General features: G+C 31.0%; 2 protein-coding genes across 2 annotated transcripts; both read left to right on the forward strand.

Annotated features, from left to right (window-relative positions):
* Window positions 1-6,174: 6,174 nt before the first annotated feature.
* On the forward strand, window positions 6,175-9,282 carry LOC132739597 (ras-related C3 botulinum toxin substrate 2-like). Its single transcript, XM_060727337.1, has 6 exons — window positions 6,175-6,329; window positions 6,448-6,519; window positions 6,887-7,004; window positions 7,397-7,459; window positions 7,917-8,033; window positions 8,627-9,282. Exons 1-6 carry the CDS (start codon window positions 6,289-6,291, stop codon window positions 8,780-8,782), a joined length of 567 nt encoding a protein of 188 aa, XP_060583320.1. The 5' UTR covers window positions 6,175-6,288; the 3' UTR covers window positions 8,783-9,282.
* Window positions 9,283-12,589: 3,307 nt separating this feature from the next.
* Window positions 12,590-16,021, forward strand: LOC132739587 (ras-related protein ced-10-like). Its single transcript, XM_060727325.1, has 6 exons — window positions 12,590-12,758; window positions 12,997-13,068; window positions 14,127-14,244; window positions 14,496-14,558; window positions 14,857-14,979; window positions 15,400-16,021. Exons 1-6 carry the CDS (start codon window positions 12,718-12,720, stop codon window positions 15,553-15,555), a joined length of 573 nt encoding a protein of 190 aa, XP_060583308.1. The 5' UTR covers window positions 12,590-12,717; the 3' UTR covers window positions 15,556-16,021.
* Window positions 16,022-25,028: the final 9,007 nt, after the last annotated feature.

The following is a 25,028-nucleotide window of genomic DNA, read 5'->3' on the forward strand; positions in this document are numbered from 1 at the left end:
TCTTTCTTTCCACTCGGGAAAGAAAGCTGTTTTTTCAAGAAACTTTTTTGTATTCTAAAATGGCTTCCCAAAAAAATACTTGGGAAAAAATGTATTGCTGATTGCTCTGCAACTGCCCTTTTAGTAAAAAACCATTTTGAACCCCGTCCCTTTTTCCTTTTAAAAGGGAGCTTTACAAATTAAATTTGGGAAAACTTAAAATAGTTGTTATCTCAATTGAAATCAAAAAAATATAATTATTTAACATAATGAAATGCAAAAAAACCCCCTTAATACATCTAGTAATAACAAAAGTTTATATATCAATAACAATGTACTTTGTACTTTGGTAGAGTGTCCCCAAGTTATTGATGAAAAATGAAAATAAAGTTTCAAATATTTAATCATTTAACTGGTTTAAATGGGACAATATATTCATAAACTTCCGTCAAAACATTCTTTAAGCTTTTTAGAAACGAGCATCAAATTGTCGATAATTGTGCGCACTCATAACGAAACTTGGTCATGTGGTTTTAAGTTTCAGAAGAAATCGCTAAAAATAGTTTTTGAGATAACAAAATTTTTTCATGAAAATTCTAAACCAAAATATCAAAGTCGAAAAAAGAGGCATAATTTGATAAACAATCGCAATTTCAGAGATTTCTAAACCTAGAGCGTGTTCTAAACAAGTGTGTGCAGTTTCAAACTGTATGATTTATTGTTTTTGAAATACCATGTTTCATGAAACTTTTTCACTACAAATTTCTTTGTCAAAGTAAGGCCTATAATTTGGTCTATATTCAATATAAGATGAACGAAGAATGAACTACGGGTAAAAACCGATTGAAACTGCAGCAAACAACAATGCGAGACTGATTTGGATTTAAAACTGGAACCCATATAAAAAATAAAGCGTTTGATTCATACGCTGTATGTCAATTTGAGATTATATATCCCTGTTCCGGAAATCAAAATGAAAAATGGATACCCAGGGCAATGCAAGCAAGCAAAGTAATTTCTTTTCTTAATCAATTAAAAAGGCTTATATAAGAATAGCATTCTGTTATTGCATATGAGCCCACATATATTGTTTTTTAAATAAGTCTCCAGGCAGCTTAGGTAAATGAACTTACCTCGTCTGAATTGTTGTCATATTCTGCCATATTTTCCTTGGAAATTATGAGGCAAGCATGTGGGACAATAACAAAATCCATAAGTCAAAAATCAAAAGTCATAAATCAAAAGTCATAAGAAAAGACTAAAATAAATCTATCAGTCGAAACTCAAAAGTGACCCTCCAAGGCTTCCATACAAACCACTAAATCACGCTTTCATGAGATCTTTATTTAGTGCCAATTCGGGATGACAGACCAGATCTCTTTGAAACTGCTTGTATTTTTTATTGCCTGCAGTGTCAGTCGTTCTAATTATCAAAGATATCAACTAGCAAAATTCGAAATATAATGACCTTGCTGGTAATATTTGAAATAAATTTCAAATTTCAAGTCGATATTTGTTCTAGTTTCAGATCTGCGATATTCAAATATTATAATGATTGTTAATTTCAGAACATTTTCTAAGCTTTTATCAAAATTCAATGATGAGTTGTAGAACTTTGCCTGTTGAGCTTACTTGTGACCTTTCAGATACACAAGATAATATATTGATGTAAATGTTAATTTTAATACTTAAAAGAGGCATCATAATTTTGTCAAAATGCAGTATATATTTATGAAACTTGGAAATGTTTTCTAAGTCAGAAAGTGGTTTAAACTCGGCCAGACTCCAATGAAGAATTGTAGAACGTTGCCCCCTTGTTTCAGATCCATCATATACATCTTATCTAATGATTCAAGTGAATATCTTGATATATCTTGATCATGTGTCAGAAAAAAATGTAGGTTTATATTAAATCTTTTAAAATTTGAAAGCAAAAAGGGCATTACTTTGTCAAAAAAGCAATGAAGAGTTGTAGAACTTAATCTGTTGAGCTTGCTTCTGAATCTAACACTGTTTCCGGTTTAAAGACTTATAAATGTAAATTTAGACTCGTTTTAAAGTCAATTAGGCTCATCACTACGCGAATTGCTATACAAAATTATTAAAATATGGCATGCTGATCTTGTCTGTAATTCCTCATACGTGTGTATATATTTCAAGTTTCAAGTAAAATCTTTACTGGTTTCCGAAATAGATAGTGTATATAAAGTGGCATTTCTTTTTCAAGTTACAGTTATGAAACATGGCTGATGACCCTTTAAATAAAAATAAATACCAATACATGTTTCAGATATATTCAGGTAACTATAATTTAAAAAAATGGAACATAATTTTGACAAAGTGCAATGAAAAAATATATATAAAAATGAGACTTTGCCTACAAAGCACATGTTTGACAATTCAAACTTATTTAAAGGTTTAGCTTTATATCATGTTCATTGGTTTAGAATGGGACATGTCGTGAACACAATGAAAACAAGTAAGTATGTCAAATAATGTAAGTGACAACTTTTCACAACTGACACTGAACATTTTCTGTAGTTAGTATACAAATGAGAGCAAGGCGCACAAAACAGTTACATATACTTGTGAGTTGTAGACTTTCCCGGACTCAGATCGTTTATACAATTTCTTTTAGTTCGATTGGGAAGGGAGCTATATGCCTATCTGCTATCGACACAGTTTTGAATCCTTTTCTGGAACCAACCAGTCCTAAGCAATAAAGTTTCACAAGCTGCTCAAGAAAACAATGGATTGCCTCTGACAGGGATTCTACTTGCGACTAGCATTCTTTAGGTAACTAATCCGGTGCGTTAACGACTTGGCAGCACCGGTACTTATCAAGTCTGCCCGTGATAAAGATTACTGTGAAATCTCTCGTAACTAAATCCAAGTTCAATCTCTTCAACACTAATAAATGTCAGAAATTGGCTTCGAGATTTAAAATTTTTGCTCCTTTACAGACTGACAAGATTAATAGAATTCGTATAAAATACAATTTTATTTAAATTTAGTGACCACTGTATGATTCAATGTTTGTCCAGCTCTAATTTTAAATCGTTGCAACGTTTTATTTTGTAAATTTTGACTTGAATAATAAACACACCCGTTAACTGGTTGCAAGTAGATCAGTTGGTTGCGGGAAAAAACAATTGTGCGCTTAGTAAGTTTTTTTATAAAAAAGACTCGAAAAGAGACAAAAAAGACTTGGTAATCCGCTTTAATACTACGTTTTACCTGCATCAAGCTGTCATACTCGCTAAATGTTAAGAATTTGTGTGAATTCTGTGTTCTATGTACTGTATGGAAATTTAGTCTGATATATAGAAATTATTTAAAGTAGCAGCTATATTTACTATATGTAGATATTTTTCTTGGTATACTTCAAGAATTCACGATTTGTACTCTCAATTTCGTGAATTCGTGACGTTGAAATTGTGAATTCATGAAATTGAAATCGTGAGTTGTTGAAGTTCACGACGTTGAATTTGTGAAGTTGAAATTGTAATTTCATGAAGTTGAAATTGTAAATTCGTGAAGTTGAAATCGTGAATTCATGAACTCATGAAGTTGAAATGTCCTCATCGATCTTTCGTATTATATCTATGAGATACTTCTGTTTCGTTTGCAAGAAACTTAGGCAAGAAAATGCTATTAATTACACCATTTACATATAAAGCTTCTCATTTGACTTTTGAAAAAAAAAATCTTCATGTGTGTTTATTATTTTCTTTGTTAAATCATTACTTATATATGCTTTATCTGCATACCACAATCCTCTTTTTGCATACATGTATATATTTAAGTTTCCTGTATTTGTCATTTCCTTTGTCAATTTTAGATTGTATTTGTTTTTTTTATAACCTGCATCCTTGAAAAATCATACGTCAAGTATTTCGTTTCATTCAACTATACTAGGTTTTGTTGAAAGAGACCATATGGGCCACCACTGCTCAGCTATTTTGTGCTATGGCTACTTCTACTGCTGTACTACTGCTGTACTACTGCTTTAGCTACTGCTACTGATGCGCCACTGCTACTGCTATTGTTGTGCTACTTCTACTACTGTGCTACCGCTACTGCTACTGTTGTGTTACCGCTATTGCTACTGCAGTGCTACTGCTGTGCCACTGCTACTGCTATCGCTGTGCTACTTCTATTGCTGTACTACTTCTACTATTGTGCTACCGCTACCCCTACTGCTGTGCTACAGTAACTGTTACTGCTGTGCTACTGATGTGCTATTGCTACTGCTGCACTACTGATATTGCAGTGCTACTGCTACTGCTGTGCTACTGCCAATTTCACGTTTATAGTTTTGCTTCTGCTACTGCTGTGCTTCTTCTGGGACAATTTTACGTTTAATTATTTTGCTCTTGCTACTGCTGTTTTACTGCTTACTTCCCATACATGTAATTTTGTTTTTTATCGCTTCCTATTCCAGATTTAGATAGTTTTCTGATAATATACTCAATTTACTCTTTACCACTTATAATATTTTGGTTTTAAACTTTAAGGTGAGTGCTAATTGACAAAGATTTTCTTTTGAGAAGTAATAACTTTTCTGACAGATTAACTATCCATCTATTAAACTTTAAAATCACAATGCTTATAAATCGCATTTTGTGGTATGATACCTAAAAATATAGCCATATGACAAATAGACATACAAATCTAGCTGTTCGATGCTGAACAATTAAGTTGTATGTTTAGAAAAATAAGTGGTAGGTACTAAACATAAAGTAGTAGAACATCTATCTACATTTGACCATTTAACATTCAAGCGGCGAAATAATCAAATAACTTTCAAGTTTTGTTTTTAAACTATCAAGACATTATTTGTATTAATGTCACACTCGAACTTCTATAAAAAAGGGTGTGTAGTCAAACAATAAACAAAAGGTAGGTCATTTGGTTCAAACAGGAACTTAGAAATTATATTACAAATCCATTGGTCTACTTACGATAATATATAGTAAACAGGAAATGATAGTTAAGTATAAGATGTATTTGTAAAACAAGTCATAATATTTCAACTTTCACCACAAAATGAAATCCCATCACCACATATTGTCAATGTTTATAGTGATAAATAAGTGTTAAAGGTTCGTTTTAGTTACTCATATAACAAGATCATAAGTAAAAAATTTATAGAAATGGTAGGTAAGATTTATTCTAAAAAACAAAAACAACAACAACAAAACATTTGTGCTCGGTCGCCAGACAAATCTTGCGTATTCTCAGTTCTGAATATTGCAAGTTTTAATCTTATTCCTGAGCATTTATCTAACATTCTGGAAATGATATATCAATGCTAAAAAAGAATCAGCAGGTCAACCCCGTATCTTCCATTATACTTTCTTACATTCAAGTGTGATGTTTTAGATTTGCACCGTCATGTTTTCAATAAATAAAACAAATTTTAAACCAAATATGTATGCATGCAAAACATGTATGTATCTATATAACTAAATCTATATTTATCATAGAAATGTGTGTAATGCAGACTGTAAAATAGCAGATAATTGTGTTGCATTCATTGCTACTATCTCATTATTTCACATACATTTCACATAAACATATGTTTGTGTAATATATTTATTTCCGCCTCATTCAGTATACATTAATGTTATACTATTATCAGTAGCCTATTTGAAAGTATCATGCAATTGACAATTCTTAATTAATGTGATAAACTGACCAAATAAAAGTTAGAAAACAACTGCTACTTTTTGACGCTCAACGAGTGTGTCTTCCGTTTAAACGCAAGACATGTTCTATCAAGTAAATGTACACCTTTATAACAACCAAGTAACATGTTTTATAAAATAAAAGCTACGTTAACAAGCTTTGAATTATAATGTTAGATTAGGTGAGCCTGAGAATATACGTATGTTTATATAACATAATTATCAAGTTATCAAGCTATGATATTTTATATATGAATACAAATGATCATTCGTTAAATAAATAGTTACTATATTATCATTCAAAGTCAAAATTTAAAGAACAACATTTTCAAGTGTTTAAAATAGTAAACAAACACGATTTAGCATGTATAAGTATAATCCCATGTCAATTTTACGTATTGAGAATATCGTGAAATAACCGAATTATACCAGGAAGAAAAGAAATTACAATTGACTAGTATTCTATTTATAGATGTGGATTTTAGTTTTATATTTAGATATCTATATTTAGTCATTGTTTACATTTAATCGCATATCTATATAAGACGAACAAAATCAAGAATTTAAGTATTGAAATAAATAATCAGTAATCAGTCAGTAATAATACAATCAGAAAATAATGCAAGCATTTCCTATTAAATGTGTTGTTGTTGGAGACGGGTAAGTTATGTTGTTATGTTATGTTGTTATTTCACTAATGCGTGTAGACCCTACCATTAAATTCAGTACGAAATTTAAAAGAATATTTTTATTTGTATATTTCATGTTTTATTTGCAGGTGTGTTGGCAAAACTTGTTTAATGATGATGTACTCACAAGATGCTTTTCCTGATGAGTATATTCCAACAGTGTAAGTATTGACTTATAGACTTTGACACTAAAACAACAACAACAAATCGTGTACACCATCTATACATATTGTCGATTTTAAAAATAAAAATATATGCTGTTTTGTTCCGAAAACGTAACGTTTTAAGATTATTTCGGCGTAAATGTTTTATCTTTGAAACGTAATGTTCTATGATATATATCAAAAGTAAAAAAAAAGAATAAAGTTATATACATTACTGGTAATTCGATCTTATTTTTCCTTGGTATCAAACTCAAGTGCCATACTACTTCATGGTTACTATTAACTGTAAAATAAAACATATTTTTACTGTTTAATGAAGACATATCATTCATAATATGTTGTATAAATAAGTTTTACATTACAGGTTTGAAAGTTACCAAGCTAATGTGCGAGTAGATGACCGTGTATGTTGTATAAGTTTATGGGACACGGCAGGTCAGCACGAGTACGACCGACTTAGACCGCTCGCTTATCCACAAACAGTAATTACAATCTTTCTTCATTTTGCTATATTATCGTTTGGAATATTGCTGGCTTTATTCATAACTGATTCAATGCTAAGAAAAAAGAAAGAAAATTTTACTTGTAATTGTAGACAGCAGACAACAGTAAACAACATTTTGAAAAAATGGTTTAATTCCCCCAAAACGAACGTCCGAGTATAAATAGCAATGTGTTCAGACAGTAAGATGAAATTATCTCAGATTAAAATTCAGCCTGAATCATGGATGGACATGCTGTTTGAATAAATTACTATTAATCACGAAGTAAATGCTATATTTTATTTGAATTAATTACTATAAATTGCGAAAGAAATGCGACTTTGATATAAGAATCAATTTCTATAAATTACGAATGAAATGTTTGATTGCAGGATGTCTTCCTGGTATGTTTTTCCATTGACTCAAGAGACAGTTACGAAAATGTTAAACAAAAGGTAAATATAGATAAAATAGAAAATCGACTTAATGTTACATATATCACTTTATTTATAACAATAACCTAAAGATTGCTTACAAAATGACCTTATCAGCACTTGCTAAATCTGTTTATTTCAACATCTAAGTATATACTCTAAGTCCCTCCATATTTAAAGAACGAAACACACTTAAAACTATATACATGTCTCTATTATGAACCTGTGCATTAAGAGACTCTCTAATTTCTCTAATTATTACACATACAAAAATAATAGTATTTACAAATTAATACTAATTGTATACATGTACCATTTATTATAATATATAAATCTAAGGATACATTTGCCAGTATGTTGCAGTATAATATTCCTAAATGATTTAATATCATTACGGAACATTCGCATAGTTTTGTTTAATCGTCTTCGATCCTTTCTTTATGCTATTTATCATAATATAAGTTGATATTTATTTTAGTGGTACCCAGAAATAAGACACCACTGTCCTCATACGCCAATAGTACTGGTTGGAACAAAAACGGACTTGAGAGATATTAAAGGAAATGGGAAAAAAGTGAGAAGTACCCTTGTTGAGGTAATTGATACAATTATAAACTATTTTAATATGTTCTTAGTTATATAAAAACATATACGAAATTATATTTTTTGAAAGGTTATATGACTATACATAAACGGTTCTAAGCCAGGCGACAACCGTTGAAGAATTCATAGCAAATCTTTAATACAGTCCATTATATTTTGAAGAAGGAAATAGCTTTCAAGATTTACTGCAGACATACGAGTTAATGTAATATATTGTAATTCCCAGATTACAAAATCGCTGTTACAAAATACTATTAGTGTGGATAAGCGTGAGCACTACAATAATTTTAAGTTATATTAATTTTATTTATATTTATAAAGAGTTAAGACTACACCCTTTACATATATCCTTCTTTATCTATGTATAAGACACACATCATAGACAAAATATACATGTATAATCGAAATACCTCCATGTATGTTCGTAGTTTATAAATGAAACCGGTTCTTCCAAGTAACAGTTTCTTCTTTTTTTGTCCTATTTGTTTAACTTTACCAAATATGACTCTTTTAAATGTGTCGCATTTGTGCTGATTCTTTTGCATTACTTTATCCAACTAATGTGCTCTAATGTTATGTTTTTAGGGCAGAGATTTGGCACATAAAATCAAAGCTGTGAAGTATGTAGAATGTTCCTCTAAGACAGGGCAAAATGTCAAGCTGGTTTTTGATGAGGCCATCAGAGCTTGCTTTTCACCACACATTCATAGGAATAGGAATCCAATATGTAAAATATTTTGACGAAAATTACAGACAAAAACATGTGTTCATTGATATTGAAAGGAAGATAGAAGAAGATTATGGTTGTTTTGACTACAATTATAGAAATACGAGAGCAGATGATATATAACATTGTGCATATATATACATGTCTCCCTGTTTGTGAAATGGGTCAATTGGAAATAGTACAATGGCATAACAAATAACACAGGTCTGCGAGTCAAGAGTGTGCCTGGCATAATAAACGGGTCCAGAAAAAAAAGTAGAATATCGTCACGTAACATTTCCAGTTTAATATGAATACAAATACGAACCAATCAACTGTGAACATTTTATCTTGTTAAGCCACTTGAATCATTTATCATTCTCCCTATAATGTAAAAGAAATACCCACGTGAACGTTGAAATGATTCTACAATATTGTATGATGTAAAAATATATAAACATTCAATGTCGTTCTTTGTTTACATCACTTGTTATCTTTTTTTAAAAACTAGTCAAAAAAATAAAAGCTGCAATAAAATACAACAAAGTCTTTATTATGTTTTAAAGTAATTTGGTCATTTGATAAACCTAGTGAACACTTCAATGATACGAACATACATGTTTACGATAACGTATAATAAGTTCTTGAATTTTGATTGGCTTAAACACTTTGTAAACTATTCTGTGAAAAACGGAAGCGTGTACGTATCTATAATGAACTTGTCATCAATAACAGATTGCATTATCTCAGTTGCTGACTGGGATATACGGGAGAATATAGCCTGACTGGGATATACGGGAGAATATAGCCTGACTGGGATATACGGGAGAATATAGCCTGACTGGGATATACGGGAGAATATAGCCTGACTGGGATATACGGGAGATTATAGCCTGACTGGGATATACGGGAGATTTATAGCCTGAATGAGATATAAATCATCCGGTGTGAGGTTAATATATACGCCAGCAAGGCAATACTTTCCTCCAGTAGTATGTTTGAAACACTGGTATCATTCAGCAATTATTATTTATACTGTATATGCTAGTAGTTTTTATGTTTGTTTCACTAATATTTGTATAAACATATACAAGTATAGCCTTGCTGAATATATTTAACTCTCGCCTAGCGCCTCGGTCATATTTATCTGATTCAGGAAATACTTCCCGCCAATTCTTATCAATGACTCGTTCATAAAATAACAGCAACTTTTGGTTGATTTTACTGAAGTTCGGGAAAAAGACACTTGTAAAGTAACAGCTACATAAACAAAAGTGAGTCAAGTAACGTGCGGTATAACTTTTAAAGATGCATTATGCCTCAAAAACTTTACTTCTTTAGAAAGGGCAAACATGAAATAAAAGTAGCAAAATGTAAGAAAGAAGTATTTTGACTTCCATACAAATACTTATTCATTAAAATTGTACTTATTGTCAAAAGGCAACAGATGAAAACGATGGTTCAGGTAATAAGCCAATGAGAAACAGTATGGATACTGTAAAAGTACAAATTTAAAAGCTTCTGAGAAATAAAAATAAAAGCATTTCTGAGGTATAATGGGCCTATTTCATTGTAGTAACGGCATTCGAACTGAGATTTCATGGTATACACAGTATAATATACAAAGTGTTTCAGTCAATCACATACCCATAATAAGAACTCTTTTCTTTTCAGTTAAAAAGAGACCTCTTTTCATTGAAACTTAGCCGTCTTTAAGCTTTGTTTGTATTACGCAAATGTTGTTTGAAAATACGTTCGTAAATGCACGGCCGTACAATACCATTTTTACGGACTGTCAAGAGCGGCACGGGTATATAATAAAAAGTAATTCAAGTATAAACTCTTCTTAGCGGTTGTACTTTTAACTAATCTTTTTGAATTAATGGCATTTGAATCGAGAAATATGTCATAAAAAGCAAAACGCAAATTTTATGCACACACGTAGGTGACCGTCTGAACCAAACTTATTCACCATTGCAGTAATCAAAACAATAAATAATTTTGACCGTATTAAAACGTATATTAACAGCAATGTCATTATCCTATTTAACAAACATGTCTTTTTAAAAAAAACACTGTTGATACTATGTTAAAATAAAATATGATTTTATGTAATGATTATTGAGTTTTGCTCTTGTACAATGAATAAACTTATTTAGGAGTCAATACAATATGATATCCCTTATCAAATTAATGATATTTAAAATATAGCTTATAGCATATTGTTTAACATTTATAGCATATGGTTTAACATTTATAGCATATGGTTTAACATTTATGACACATGAGTTAACATTTATATGGGCTAATATTTATAGCATATAGGTTAACACTTACAGCATATGGGTTAACATAGACGGACATTGTTGTAAATGTGATACTGCACCTGATATAGAAACTGTTTGTAAAAGTTCAGAAACTTGCAACACTGGAGTAAACAATTGTCTAGTGGATATAGGGTATATTATTCATAAATATATTTCCCCGTAAAAATTATTCACGTAATGGCAGCCAGGTAAGCTCCGAAGGTCATGGACCTAACCTGACTGCACATTATTCTCAATACGATTGTGACATTATTATATTAATGAAAGGTAGTTTCGCTGCAGAAATACTTTAATAAAGTTATTGTTAATCTCCACACAGTTTATAAGTCATTTTTATAGTAATGAAGTTTGTTCTCTATGTCCATTATATATAAAAGCAAGGACTCCTTATAAAAAGGGTGAAAGGGTATATAAAAGCATGTACTAGTTTAACCATGCTAACAATTGCCAGTTATTGTGTTTTGGTATAAGAGAGACTACTCTGATTGTATTCAAAATTTTTAATGTTGATTGAGTTTTTTCTCTTGTTCCTTGACAAAAGGTTACACTCATCAACATAAAACAGCTTACCCGCACATGTACTCACCAGTAAAGCTGGAAATACATAACCTTTTAATGAATGATAATGGTCATATGAAATATGTGTAGCTAGGGTGTGGAACTGGAAAGTCGCCACATGATTTTTACAGTGTCGGTGATACAAACAATATCATACTGCAGTACGACGGCATTCGAATCTTTAGCAGTCTTGTTAATCTAAAGAAGTTTTTCTGAAATCTTAAAAAGTCTTTTTAACGCGTAAAAGGGATATCAATTTAACTCATTTTTCATGTTGTACATTTGCTCGTTGATTTATGTAAATTCTACAAAAATAAGTTCATGGCTGTGGTAAAATGCTTGAACGTAAATGATGACTCTTTGACTGATATCTCATGGCATGGAGTGGTGAAGTTAGAAAGTAACAAAAAGTAGGAATTAAATGAAATGACATATACCTCAACTAGAGTTACAAACAACAGTCAATACACATACAAGATAATTTTGCTGTTCTTTTCCTATAACGAAGTAGTTAGTAACGCGGATATAATTTCAGTAACGTCTTTTATTTTCAAACAAAGTTACTAACTAAATATTCAAAGTTCACTCATACAAGCAATCTAGTACGAAATGTTTTTCAAAATTTGTGGCATTCATGTCATACAATAAGGAAGTTTGCTAAAAATTCGTAATAAAGATTCTTGATAGGTTAAATGGCCATATTTTAAACATTGTTTACAATATAACTGTTCTTACATGACCATATAATATGACAAAACAATATCTAATAATATGCAGGGTGTCTTCAAATACACGTATATACGTCTTGTTATGTTAAAGAAGAGGGAAGTCGTTGGCTTGTATACTTAGGTGTGTGAATTAGTCATTGAACTTAAGTTTAATGTATTCGATGACCGATCAACCTCAATACAAGAAATGATCTCTTCTCTTCTTTAATTGCAAATATTACCATAGGAAGTTTATATACATACACGATTAACTTCCAGTTGAACATATATATGTCTGAAAATTGTTCTTTAAAATTGTGTCACCGGATAAAATGATAAGAAATAAAATAATATTAACATATATTTTATACAGTCACAATGTATTCATTGCCTATTAAATGTGTTGTTGTTGGAGACGGGTATGTTGTTCTAGAAAGTTTTTACTTTTATTTAATCTTAATAAAATATCAACCTTTCTGAAATGTGATATGTGAAACAAACACAAATACACGAGCATATAGGTATACAATTATAATAAAATAGGATAATTTATCAACTTAGTGTACGTTCGTAAATTGTTGATTTCCTTTTATCATATACCTATTGTTTTTGGTTATTTTTAATTACTATATATATTTATATATTTTCACTCAACAGTTGTGTCGGAAAAACATGTTTACTAATGTCTTATACACAAGATGCATTTCCTGGAGAATATATACCTACAGTGTAAGTATAATTTAGTTTATTTTGTTGTCTTTTTATTGTGAAAAAATGTATTAAGAACTCAAATTCCTGTGAATAAAACTATTTTAAAAGATATGTTAAATGTTTAATATTTCTTTTTTAGCTAAAAATACATTTTTCGTTAAAACAAACCAAATTTTCTAGGTATCTGATACATATTTGAATTATTTTAATTCATCACTTTTTGTAAAAGAAATAACACCTGAAATGTTTTTATCCAGACATAATTGAATAAAGTTATGAAAGAAAATTCGAGGATAATTTTATATCATTATGTTAAACTAATAAACAACATTTAGCAATTATCAATAGTATTTGATTTATTCGGGACTTTTATGTCGTAGTTTTGCGCGTGTATCGTTTCGGAATGTCTGAACATACAAAATTTGTATTTCATATGAGTAACTTTGGAAGACATTTAAATATATGTAGCAATAATTTGAACACATTTTGTATTTGAACATATTTTGTATATTTACATGACAAATATTATGTCAATTAGATCAGTAAGACTTCTTAAATTATGCAATGTTATATTTTCACACAGAACCTTTAGTTTTGAAATGTACTTTTCTACCGAGAACCTAATTGATCTGAACAGTTTGAATACTCAGACGAATAGTGTATTTAGTACAGTTGAAGAATTGATCACGTAGTTTCCTTATTAGTGATTATTCGAGATGTAGATAAGATCGCCCCGTTTTACTAATCAGATGAAAGATGAAGTCATCCGCAAACTTCCTCAAAACAAAGACAGCCAAGAGAAAATAAATGCTGAGTCATATAAACTAAACCCAGGATGATTATCAGATAATAAGAATGATTTATGTGGCATAAATTTTATTATCATTGAAATACCTAAAGTATATGGTATGCAAGTTTTACGTGGGCTTGGGTTAACGCTATGTGACTTATGTAAGCTAATGACATATTTATTAAGGTTGATTAAGCTTTGGGTTATAAGACACAAGGCCTTGTTCATTTATTTTACATTGTAATTTTGTTATTGAAATAGTCTTACATTGATACCTTTCTTTTAGGTTTGAAAACTATCAGGCCAATGTGAGGGTAGATGGACGTGTATGCTGTATAAGCCTATGGGATACAGCCGGACAGCACGAGTATGATCGACTCAGACCATTGTCTTACCCACAAACAGTTCGTCTAACCATATCTATTTACATGTTTATTTTCCTTTCAAATACTGTCCGATACCTAAACAGTAATAAATATGTATACTTATTCTAATCTAAAAAAAAAATCAAAATTATGTTTATTTCTAAATATAAAATCAATACTTTGAAAGGAGATGACTAATCATTCTCTCTCTGGTATTTTCGACACTAAAAATCTAAACACCACAAACGAGAGTGTATCACCTTCTGATTATCAAATTCGTTTCTTTCCAGGATGTCTTTCTGGTATGTTTTTCTCTGGATTCAAAGGATAGTTATGACAATGTTACACAACAGGTAATCATGAAATGCATTATCTTAGTCTTTAGATATCCAAGTTCCATCATAAAAAACATTACATGTACATTACACATTGAAATTAATCTATCAAATGCAGTTAGAAAATTAAGACAGCGGTATCTTATATCAAAAATGTACAACACTCATGTTACAAAATACGTTTATACTGCCAATAATTATGAGACAATGTGCATGTGGTAGATACATTGTACTAAGTGTTCGGGTTGATAGGTATCTGACTGCAAAAATAAAGTTTGCCATACAAATGTAACATATATACAATGTTTCACTTCAGTGGCATCCAGAAATACGGCACCATTGTAAAGATACGCCGATCATATTAGTTGGAACAAAAAAGGACTTGCGAGATTCTAGGGAAGAAGATGAAAAGTCGAGGAAATTAATAACATTGACTGAGGTAAAAAAAAATCTTCCGGCACCATAATCATTTCAAACACTGTGCTTAATGTTGTCAGTCTTTACGTCACTGTTTATGGAGAAATCATACGACATGCATTATACATTTTGTCCGTAAAATATCTATATATTCTATTATGTGTTGGGGTTTTTTTTATTATCTTATGAAGAAAAATTTCCTTCCCATGAATTTACATGCATTTCATTTACATAATGCATTTAACTACTATTTTGTAAATTTCAAAATTACATTTGGCATGTTTACCGATATTTTGTTAGTGAATGTAAGTGTGTCTTCCTTTTCAATCAAACGATATACACGTCTATCTGCCTTGCTTAAGAAATTTTCTTGTATACATGAGATTAGCGGCTAATTCAAAGACAATTGTTAACTTAAAATAATGATTTTATTCAAATACAGGGTAGAAGTTTGGCACAACAGATAAAAGCTGTCAAGTATGTTGAATGTTCGGCGAAATCGGGGGAGAATATCAAATTTGTGTTTGATGAGGTAATACGAGCCTGTTTTGTTGAACAAAAACAAGCAAATAAAGACACTGAGTGTATTGTTGTATGAAGTTTTAGAAAAACATTATTTGTGAGTAATATCAACGTAAACATGTATATGAAATAGTACAATAAGCTGTTATTAATGTCATCTAGGAACTTAACTCATTTGACCACCATGTAATTTTAGCAATTAGATGATGCGAGGGACATAACGAAACAAACATTGTGTCGCGCATGTACGTATTCGTAGAGTTTCAAAAGTCAAATAGTAAAATCATAACATTCTGAACACCTCACCGGTTACCAATAGCCGTCGGATTTGAAAGAATTCTTTTAAGGTTAACAAAGGAAAAATGTGCGCTATTTGCAATAATGCAAATTTGACATCCGTAAAAATAAAGACATGTTGGTAATGATTGAAAAATATACATGACAATAATAATGAATTATAGATTATCGCTTGGGTATTGTATTAAAATCATTTCCGAAATACTGCTAAAGAGATATGGTGTTGCTACTTGTGATTTGTTGAAATATAGTAATTAGATAATAAATAATGTTGTTTGTCTATTCTTTTTTACACGAAACAGTGAAATAAAGTTACTGATTTAATCCAATCATTTACTATTTGTTTAGAAAATTACATTTTGTAGCATAGTTTAGGCCGGTAGTGGAGTTTCCTTTCTCTGAAATTCTTGCAATTGTGTTCGATGTCCTTTACGGAAAGGCCGAAAAAAGTTGCGACTCTGTACGTTCAAATGTTGTGCAAGCAGTGTAAACAAGCAAATGATGTATTAAAGAAATTATGCATTACGAATTAGCGTTGGTATCTTCTGTGTTTCAAAGATTATAGTCAGTCAATCATATATGCCAAATATACAGGCATAGTATTTATCCACATATAACTAAACTATAACTTGGTCTACATAACAAGTGACACTTGTGGCCGGGTCAATTTTGACTTGAGCGTCATAATGTTGAAATCTACTACTAGTAATTGGTGCTACATACATGTACCAAATATCTAAGCACTGGGCTTTGTAGTTTCAAATAGACTTTAATGTGTTATCCTACATAAGTTTGTATCAGAAAAGGGGCATAATCAGTATCAGTTTTGCAGGGATTAGATTCACAAGGTAATGGTACATACTAAATATTTTAGCATTGTAGTTTCACAAAATAAGACTGAAAATTGTTTTCCTATACAAAACTATGATAACTGAGTGACCCACGGACTGGAGCAAATATTGACCCAGGTGGCATGATTAATACTTGCTTTTTTGTGGTCCACAAAGTGATTTCACATGTCAAATATCTAAGCTCTGGATTCATAGTTTGTGTTTCATATAATAAGTCCCATGTGTGTTGTTCCTTTATAAGTCTATATTATATAATAAATCAAGTGACCTTTAGGGCCGGGTCAATATCGAACCAACGGAATGACTTTATGAACCACACAATGAAACCTGAACCTATATATGTTAAACAATTTGTTTACATATGGATGTTGAAAATTTGACAAAATGCTCTTATTTTATGGACTTAAAAACCCCAAAACAGTTGAATCTGGAATGAGAAAAAAAACATGCCAAATGTCCACTTTTACGTTTTACTTCAGCTACTCACAAAATAAATATTGAAACTTGATAGTTCAAGTGTGGACACAACAATTTATACATACATCAGATGGGATTACTCTGAGAAAAAGTCTGCAAGGGTTTAATATGACACCATCCGAAAAATAAAAACCAGTTTTTTTTACAGAATTGGGTGTGAACTGGACAGTACTGAAATATCAGACAGTATGTGTTAAGCTACAGAATGAAGAAATTGAAATACAAGCTGACCACTTTGTTGCGACACAAACGTGTATTCTGTAAATTGGAACAACTGTGAGAAAACATTAAGGAGATTGACCCCAAACTTTCAAACAACCCCACATCCCTATATAATATGGAAAAGAAAAAATACTTTGAAATGATAATTGCTGACTCGGTCTGATTGAGTCTGATAAAGTAACGTGATACATTTTATCAATGTAGAGTTATTTACGGGTCAATGTAATATTCACTTTAGGCAGTATGACAATACTTCTTAACACGCCGTTGTGTCCAAAATTTAACATCTATGAATAACAAATTCCAGCAAAACCTACAAATACTCAATAGTTTGACCATTTGAGAGCCTACAACTCTTAAACATATTACTATATCTAGTGAATTCAAAGAGGGAACCGTTTCTAGTGAATTCAAAGAGGAAACCGTTTCTAGTGAATTCAAAGAGGGAACCGTTTCTAGTGAATTTAAAGAGGGAACCGTTTCTAGTGAATTCACGTTTCTAGTGAATTCAAAGAGGAAACCGTTTCTAGTGAATTTAAAGAGGGAACCGTTTCTAGTGAATTCAAAGAGGGAACCGTTTCTAGTGAATTCAAAGAGGGAACCGAATTTAAAGAGGGAACCGTTTCTAGTGAGTTCAAAGACGGAACGAATATCTATTGATTATCAATTTCTGGTGCGAATAAGGTTGTAAAGAAATTAAAACATAAGCAATTATCATGCGTAGAGGGCAAGATATCCACCATCTTACCCTTTTAGGGCAACTCCATTACACATGAAGGGATCTGACTCATTAAAAAAACCCTATGTTCACCTTTGGTTTAAACTATAACTGAAATTAATATTATACAGTTATTTGGGACAACAACAAAACAATATCATACTTTAACTAATTTTATTTTATTCATTCATAGTGGCATATGTAATTTATCTCACTGAGTAATGTCTTAATTTATCTTTGGCATTTTATGGGCACGACTCCATTAATAAAAGCCAAAAGGTTTGGATACCGGGCATACAAAACCCTGTTAGGGCATCCATAGCAAAGCAAACAAATGACACAAAATCAAAACAAGCAAATGGAACAAACTGTATAGCTTTTTGGAACAGTATGTTCTAGAAAATAATTGATCAAAGCAATACTAGTCATTCAATTCTTCATTCACAAAATAGTCAATTTTCACAAATGTATATGAGCAACAACACAGCATTGACACTGTTGCGCGAAATTGGTTCTGGGAAGCAGAAACCAGTATCGCCAGTATCACAAAATGTCTATTCGCCGGCCACAAAATGCAAATTTAGCAGACACAACATGTGAAATCTAGTATTTGAAAGTTCATAGAACACATCTCTGGAGTCGCACCGTTGTCGAATTCTCTCTGCTGGTGGTTTTGGCCCAAGCAGTTTTCCTAAAAGATACCTCTTCCGTGGTATTTAGTAGGGCTAGCTGTCTTGAAACACGTCGCTTATGTTGGTTAATCTGAAAACATACCGTATCAAAAGAGGACAGAAACAACGAAACAAGCATGACGCTAGTATTATATTTAAGCTCAAATCTTTGACACTTCACACTCATAATTGACCGAGGAGGGCGGGTGGGTTTTTTCAACAATTCATTTCTTCCTTGTTACAATATTCGACGTCAGCGTTAAAAGGATATGACGTAGATACAGTACCTACGTCATAACCAGGGCAGGGTATAAGTTGTTCCCCAAATAACAGAGACTATTCTATAAAAATAGTCATCATTATTTGGGACAACAACAAAACAATATCATACTTTAACTAATTTTATTTTATAGTCATTCATAGTGGCATATGTAATTTATCTCACTGAGTAATGTCTTAATTTATCTTTGGCATTTTATGGGCACGACTCCATTAATAAAAGCCAAAAGGTTTGGATACCGGGCATACAAAACCCTGTTAGGGCAACCATAGCAAAGCAAACAAATGACACAAAATCAAAACAAGCAAATGGAACAAACTGTATAGCTTTTTGGAACAGTATGTTCTAGAAAATAATTGATCAAAGCAATACTAGTCATTCAATTCTTCATTCACAAAATAGTCAATTTTAACAAATGTATATGAGCAACAACACAGCATTGACACTGTTGCGCGAAATTGGTTCTGGGAAGCAGAAACCAGTATCGCCAGTATCACAAAATGTCTATTCGCCGGCCGCCACTAGACTTCGGATGGTGAACGGGAGATTTCCCGTTTTCCAGTCGAAGGCTCCGCCAATAACATATAATATTGGCTTCGCAAATATCATACTATTATTGGCTCCGGCGAATTGAATACTTAAAAAAAATTAGTCGTGCCCAGCCATTCTATGATTTATAATACAACGCTGCCATGTAGGTAATTCAACTTAGCAAATAAAGCAGCATTCCAACAAATATGCATATACTATTATACTAGCTCTCATAAATCAAATATGACACTATCTGAAACACAATAATTTGGGTAGTAACCATCAAGATCTAGAGTTCAGTGCCATTTCTCTTGACATGAATTTAGCAAGAGCATTCAAACTGTTCCAAATATGTGCTAGCTAAATGTATATACATTTGACAGTGCATTTTTTCGAGATATTAATTTAGCAATAACGTTCAAACTGCTTCAAATATGTGCTAGATACATGTATACAATAAGTGCATTCAATCAACTGAACTATAAATTATGCATCAACACATCAACTTTTCAAATATACATTTCCTGAACCACTCTATGCCATAGGTGTTCGGCGCACTGATCGGCCACCCACCCCACAACCCTCCCACCCTCCAAAACCATGTAAACTACAGTATTTTTCATTTGAAACATGTTTTAATATTTGGTATATGCTTTTAATTCAATTACCTTCATTTCCCACAAAAAATATAAAAAATGATTTATATATACATATTTAGTAAAGGTATGCAACTCGCTACATATTTGTCAGCACTCATCTTAATAATAATTGAACTCCATAATCCCAACGTTTTTTCACCAATTTTCAATATTATGGTTCTGACAGATTGGAGGGCCGCAAAGTGGGCGAGGGTCCCCCGGGGGCAGCCACCAACCAACGCGCCGAAAACATATGCCCAATACAATAGTGACCATCAAGATCGTGAGACCTGCATGACTCCGAGAGCAGATATTTCCAATTGCACTCCATGGGTTCGAATCCTTCCAATTCAACCAACATGTTTAATAATGTTACAGTAATCAGGTTTCCATTTGTTTTTAAATGGCATGATGTAAACACTTGCACTCCATGTGGTAAAGAAAACTAGCAACAATTTATTGCATCATATCGTCGACAAGGCAGAACACTGGTATTACATTTTAGTATGCTTAGCAGCTCTTGTCATTAGAATAGCATGCACTATTAACGTGTTAGAAATTGTCCTAATTTTTTATCCCACAATTGTACATAGGTTGCCACAATTGTACATAGGTTCGAGCTATATTTTTCAATTTGCAGCATTTCACACCACCCATCCTGGTCAGTCATGGACTGTCTTTCTAACATGTGAAGCGCATATTCAAAATAGGTACTTATACTAATATACTTAACTGAGCTGTAAAAAGATTTGAAACAATTAATAATAGATTTCATGGAATATTTACTAATAAAATGTCTTTAAACCAAAAACATACTAAATTCCCGAACTTCAAGAATAATGATTTAAGCTTTTTGTTGGACATAAATTCTACTGCCAGTGTTATAAGCAATTACACAAAATATTCTTCACTGGTCAGTTTGCAGCATCCAGCTATACTGTCAGTTAAAAGTTGTTTGATTCTGTATTGGTTATTAGTCAATTCATCCAATTAATAGACTTAAATAAAAATTGATTATAATAATACTAATGTATTTACGTTTTATTTTAATTGAAAGCCGCATTCATTAATCTGCAATACAGAAAGCATTTGCTGATTATCAGCCAAGATATTTTTGATTATCAAATTAAATAGCTGCTGAAAAAAAAATTAGCTTAATAATATGGTAATTTAAGATTTTGAAAAAAGAGAAACCTTAGAACATTGCCAAAGTATTTGCATCATTTTATTTAAACATTGTAAAGTTAGTATTTTTATGTGCCTTACTATGTTTATTGTTAATAAAATAATCCAGACAGAAAACGACAAATATTATTACCATGAAGATAAAAAGACAATCATTTTAAGAACAAAAATTATATAAATATCAAGAGCTTAGATGGACTCTGAAGTGCATAATAATTTATTACAAAATTATGAAAATATTTGTACATTAAATGATTTAATTGACACTAATTAAATAGAATGTAAACAGTATTAAACAGTATGTAATAGATATTTTTGACATAATGCATAATGCCCATCCAAGGCTTTAATTATAATGAGTGAACAGGTGAAAGTCAAATAAGTTTAAATCTTGCCATTATTCCTTTCAATTTTATAATGTACTTTCCATTTATGAACGATAAATTAATGCGATTGGAAATTACCCAAAATGTTCAATTTATATAAGTTTGGGACAGTCTTTTTAAATTTTAGGCTTACTTATATTTTATCATAAACATTTTAAAATATCAGCTGTATGTCAATAACATTGTTTCAGTCAATTATTTGAAACATAAAGTCAATTCAGCATAACTTGACCATGACAAAATAGGCACAATGTCATTTTAATATCATAACCATGTTATTTTGAAATTTAATAGGGTGTACTTTCTCACAATAAAATATTGTTTCAACACTGAAATTAAAGTAACACAATTTGTATTAACATTTTAAATATCAAACGTCATACCCTCTATTAGTTTACATAAAAATTGGTCTTGCAATTCCACCAAAGTTGGGAATTATACTAAAGCCAAGAAAAAACTGTCTTGAATGATTTTCCTTTGAACAACATTCAACAAATAAAAGTTAAACGTTGAATGCATGATTTTGTGTAAATATTATCAACAGTGTTTAACACAAAAATTTAAGAAGCGTGTTCACTTTTATTACTAGTTTAGGGGAATGAGTACCTATCATATAGCATAAGATTATAAGAAAACCTAAAGAAATGGAAAACTTTTAACCTCTAAATTAAAGTTTTAAGTTTAATTATGTATGGTCAAACTATAAGAAAAAATAAAAAATAAATGATATACTTTCAAATTTAAAGTTTTATATTTGGATGGTGTTCACTATGTCTAAATCATTAAAAGAGGTTCATAATAATTTAATAAATAACCTATTCATTTATTATATTAAAATATTTATCTTTTTAGCCTTAGGTTGTGTAAAGTAAATAAAAGGTACAATGGAAAATAAATTTTACAATGAAAAGTGAACTACAACTTGTCAACTTAAAATTGCAATAAATTGTGTGACAAATACAATTTGTTATAAATCTGTACTATAATGTAGCCTATAAACAACATAGTCAAACAAGGACAAATATTTAAAATTAGTATTATCATTAATTTATTATTACTACTATTATCAATTCATTATTATTTTTATTAATTTATTATTATTATTATTATCATCATTAATAATTTATTATTATTATCATTATTATTATTATTATCAATTCATTATTATTATTTTTACTATTAATTTATCTATTAATTTATTGTTATCATTTTATTTTTATATAATGTTTATTAATTTACTATAATTATTATTATCTAATATCTTAATCATGTGACTGATGTTGCATTGAAGTCTGTATCTTTTAATTATTTGTGCATTATTTATTTATCAATTTCTATTTAATGTGATTTTAACCCCTTCTTATCCAACATAATTTGTTAATTATCATGCATACTTAATTTTACCATAAAAACAACAGGCCCTAAAATAAGGCAATGTATTCACATCTATGATAACAAATACTGAAATATAACTGAATAATTAATTTGTTCAACATGTAGATCTAAACCTAGCTTCCACATTGTAAAATAATGTATAAAATAAACATTTAAACAGGAAATACCTCACCTAATACTGTAAGGAACTAAACTACTAGCTCTACTAACATCAGTCACCAATTTATCTCATACAACAATTCATCAAATGTCAGGAGTCATCACAAGACGCTGCTGATCACCATCGCATTTATTTCCACATTTCCCATACAGACCAGTAGTGTATTGTCTTTAATCACATTCTTCCAATCTCGTCCAGCAAAAAGAAAATTATAGATCTATTTTGAAGATTTAAAAGCAAATAAAATATATTTTAAAACTGATTAATAATAACTGATATTATGAACGTGTTAGACTTATAGACACATTTTTTTCCGAATTCAGGACAATTAGCACAAGTTAACAAAAATTTATTGCTTCCACCATTCTTAACGCCATTGAAAATAGCAAAGTGCACCTAGCTAGATGAACCTTCCATCATTTTTTTCAAGGTTTTCATTACAATCATCATCGTTACCACACAGCGAATGATTTATCATTATAGCGAGATACAGACATAGCTAAATGAATAGCCGTGGGTGAAAGTAGATCCATGGATCGTCATAATAAAATTGTCAATTACAATTTACAGTACGGCAGCAGTCAGCATACAGTAAAGCTACACACAGTTCATTTCACAAAACAATGCATATAAATAATTTAAAATTAAACTGTTTTCGACAACAATCTTTGAAGATCTAAATCTGAATTGACTAATAAAACTTCTCTGTCCATATAATATCTTGCTTGATTCAGTGTTCCATGTTCCCACCAAAGACATCAAGAACAAATCCGCTTCAATCGTGGAAAATATCAACAAAATTGCTGCTTATAGGGCACACAGAAAATCACCGACGTCTTATCGATTCATATTTAAAAGATACTACTATCGATTGTTGTTTTGATCAGCGATTTTTTTCATTTTTTTCAACAATTCATTTCTTCCTTGTTACAATATTCGACGTCAGCGTTAAAAGGATATGACGTAGATACAGTACCTACGTCATAACCAGGGCAGGGTATAAGTTGTTCCCCAAATAACAGAGACTATTCTATAAAAATAGTCATCAATAAGGTCAATTTTCCTGTTTGTGTCCTTTGAGGAGCAATAACTCGGCAAAACGTGATGAGTTAAGGCCGGCTCAAAGAAAACCCTGACTTCTGTTCTGAGAAATTTTGGTTTAAATAAAAAAAAAACATAGAACTATTTGTAAGAAGACACGAAATTGTTGACAACTGATGTTATATGATATTTTACTGCATTTACCTTTCCTATTTTGGTACTTTTATAGTACAGTGACCAACAATGTCGACGAGGAGTTTATCTCGTACCATTAACATGTACAGAGAAACAGTTTGATGGTGAATGGCGTGGATTCGAATTCAACAAATGAGCCGCGTCACGACAAAACCAACATAATGGGTTTGCGACCAGCATGGATCCAGACTAGCCTGCGCAAACCCACTATGTTGGTTTTGTCGTGACACGGCTCAAATGTAGATATTGTAGATATTCTCTTCCGAACCTGTAATATTTTTGCTAGTGAAATTGCTTGTTTAAAATCCAGGAATGTGTCATCCGGCCTGTCATAAATAGCATGTATATTGCGTAAGTCACCTTAAAGGTGTTAAGAGTCAACAGGAAAACAAAAACAAACGGACATGCATAATTTAAGATAATACATAATAGCACGCATCGAACAAAAAAGTATTAATTAAAGAGATGTAACTGTTTCCTTATTCGTGACTAATGTAATTCA

This window comes from Ruditapes philippinarum, unplaced genomic scaffold (assembly GCF_026571515.1).
Source record: "Ruditapes philippinarum isolate M1 unplaced genomic scaffold, ASM2657151v2 ctg655_1_1_1_1, whole genome shotgun sequence".
Lineage (NCBI taxonomy): Eukaryota > Metazoa > Mollusca > Bivalvia > Venerida > Veneridae > Ruditapes > Ruditapes philippinarum.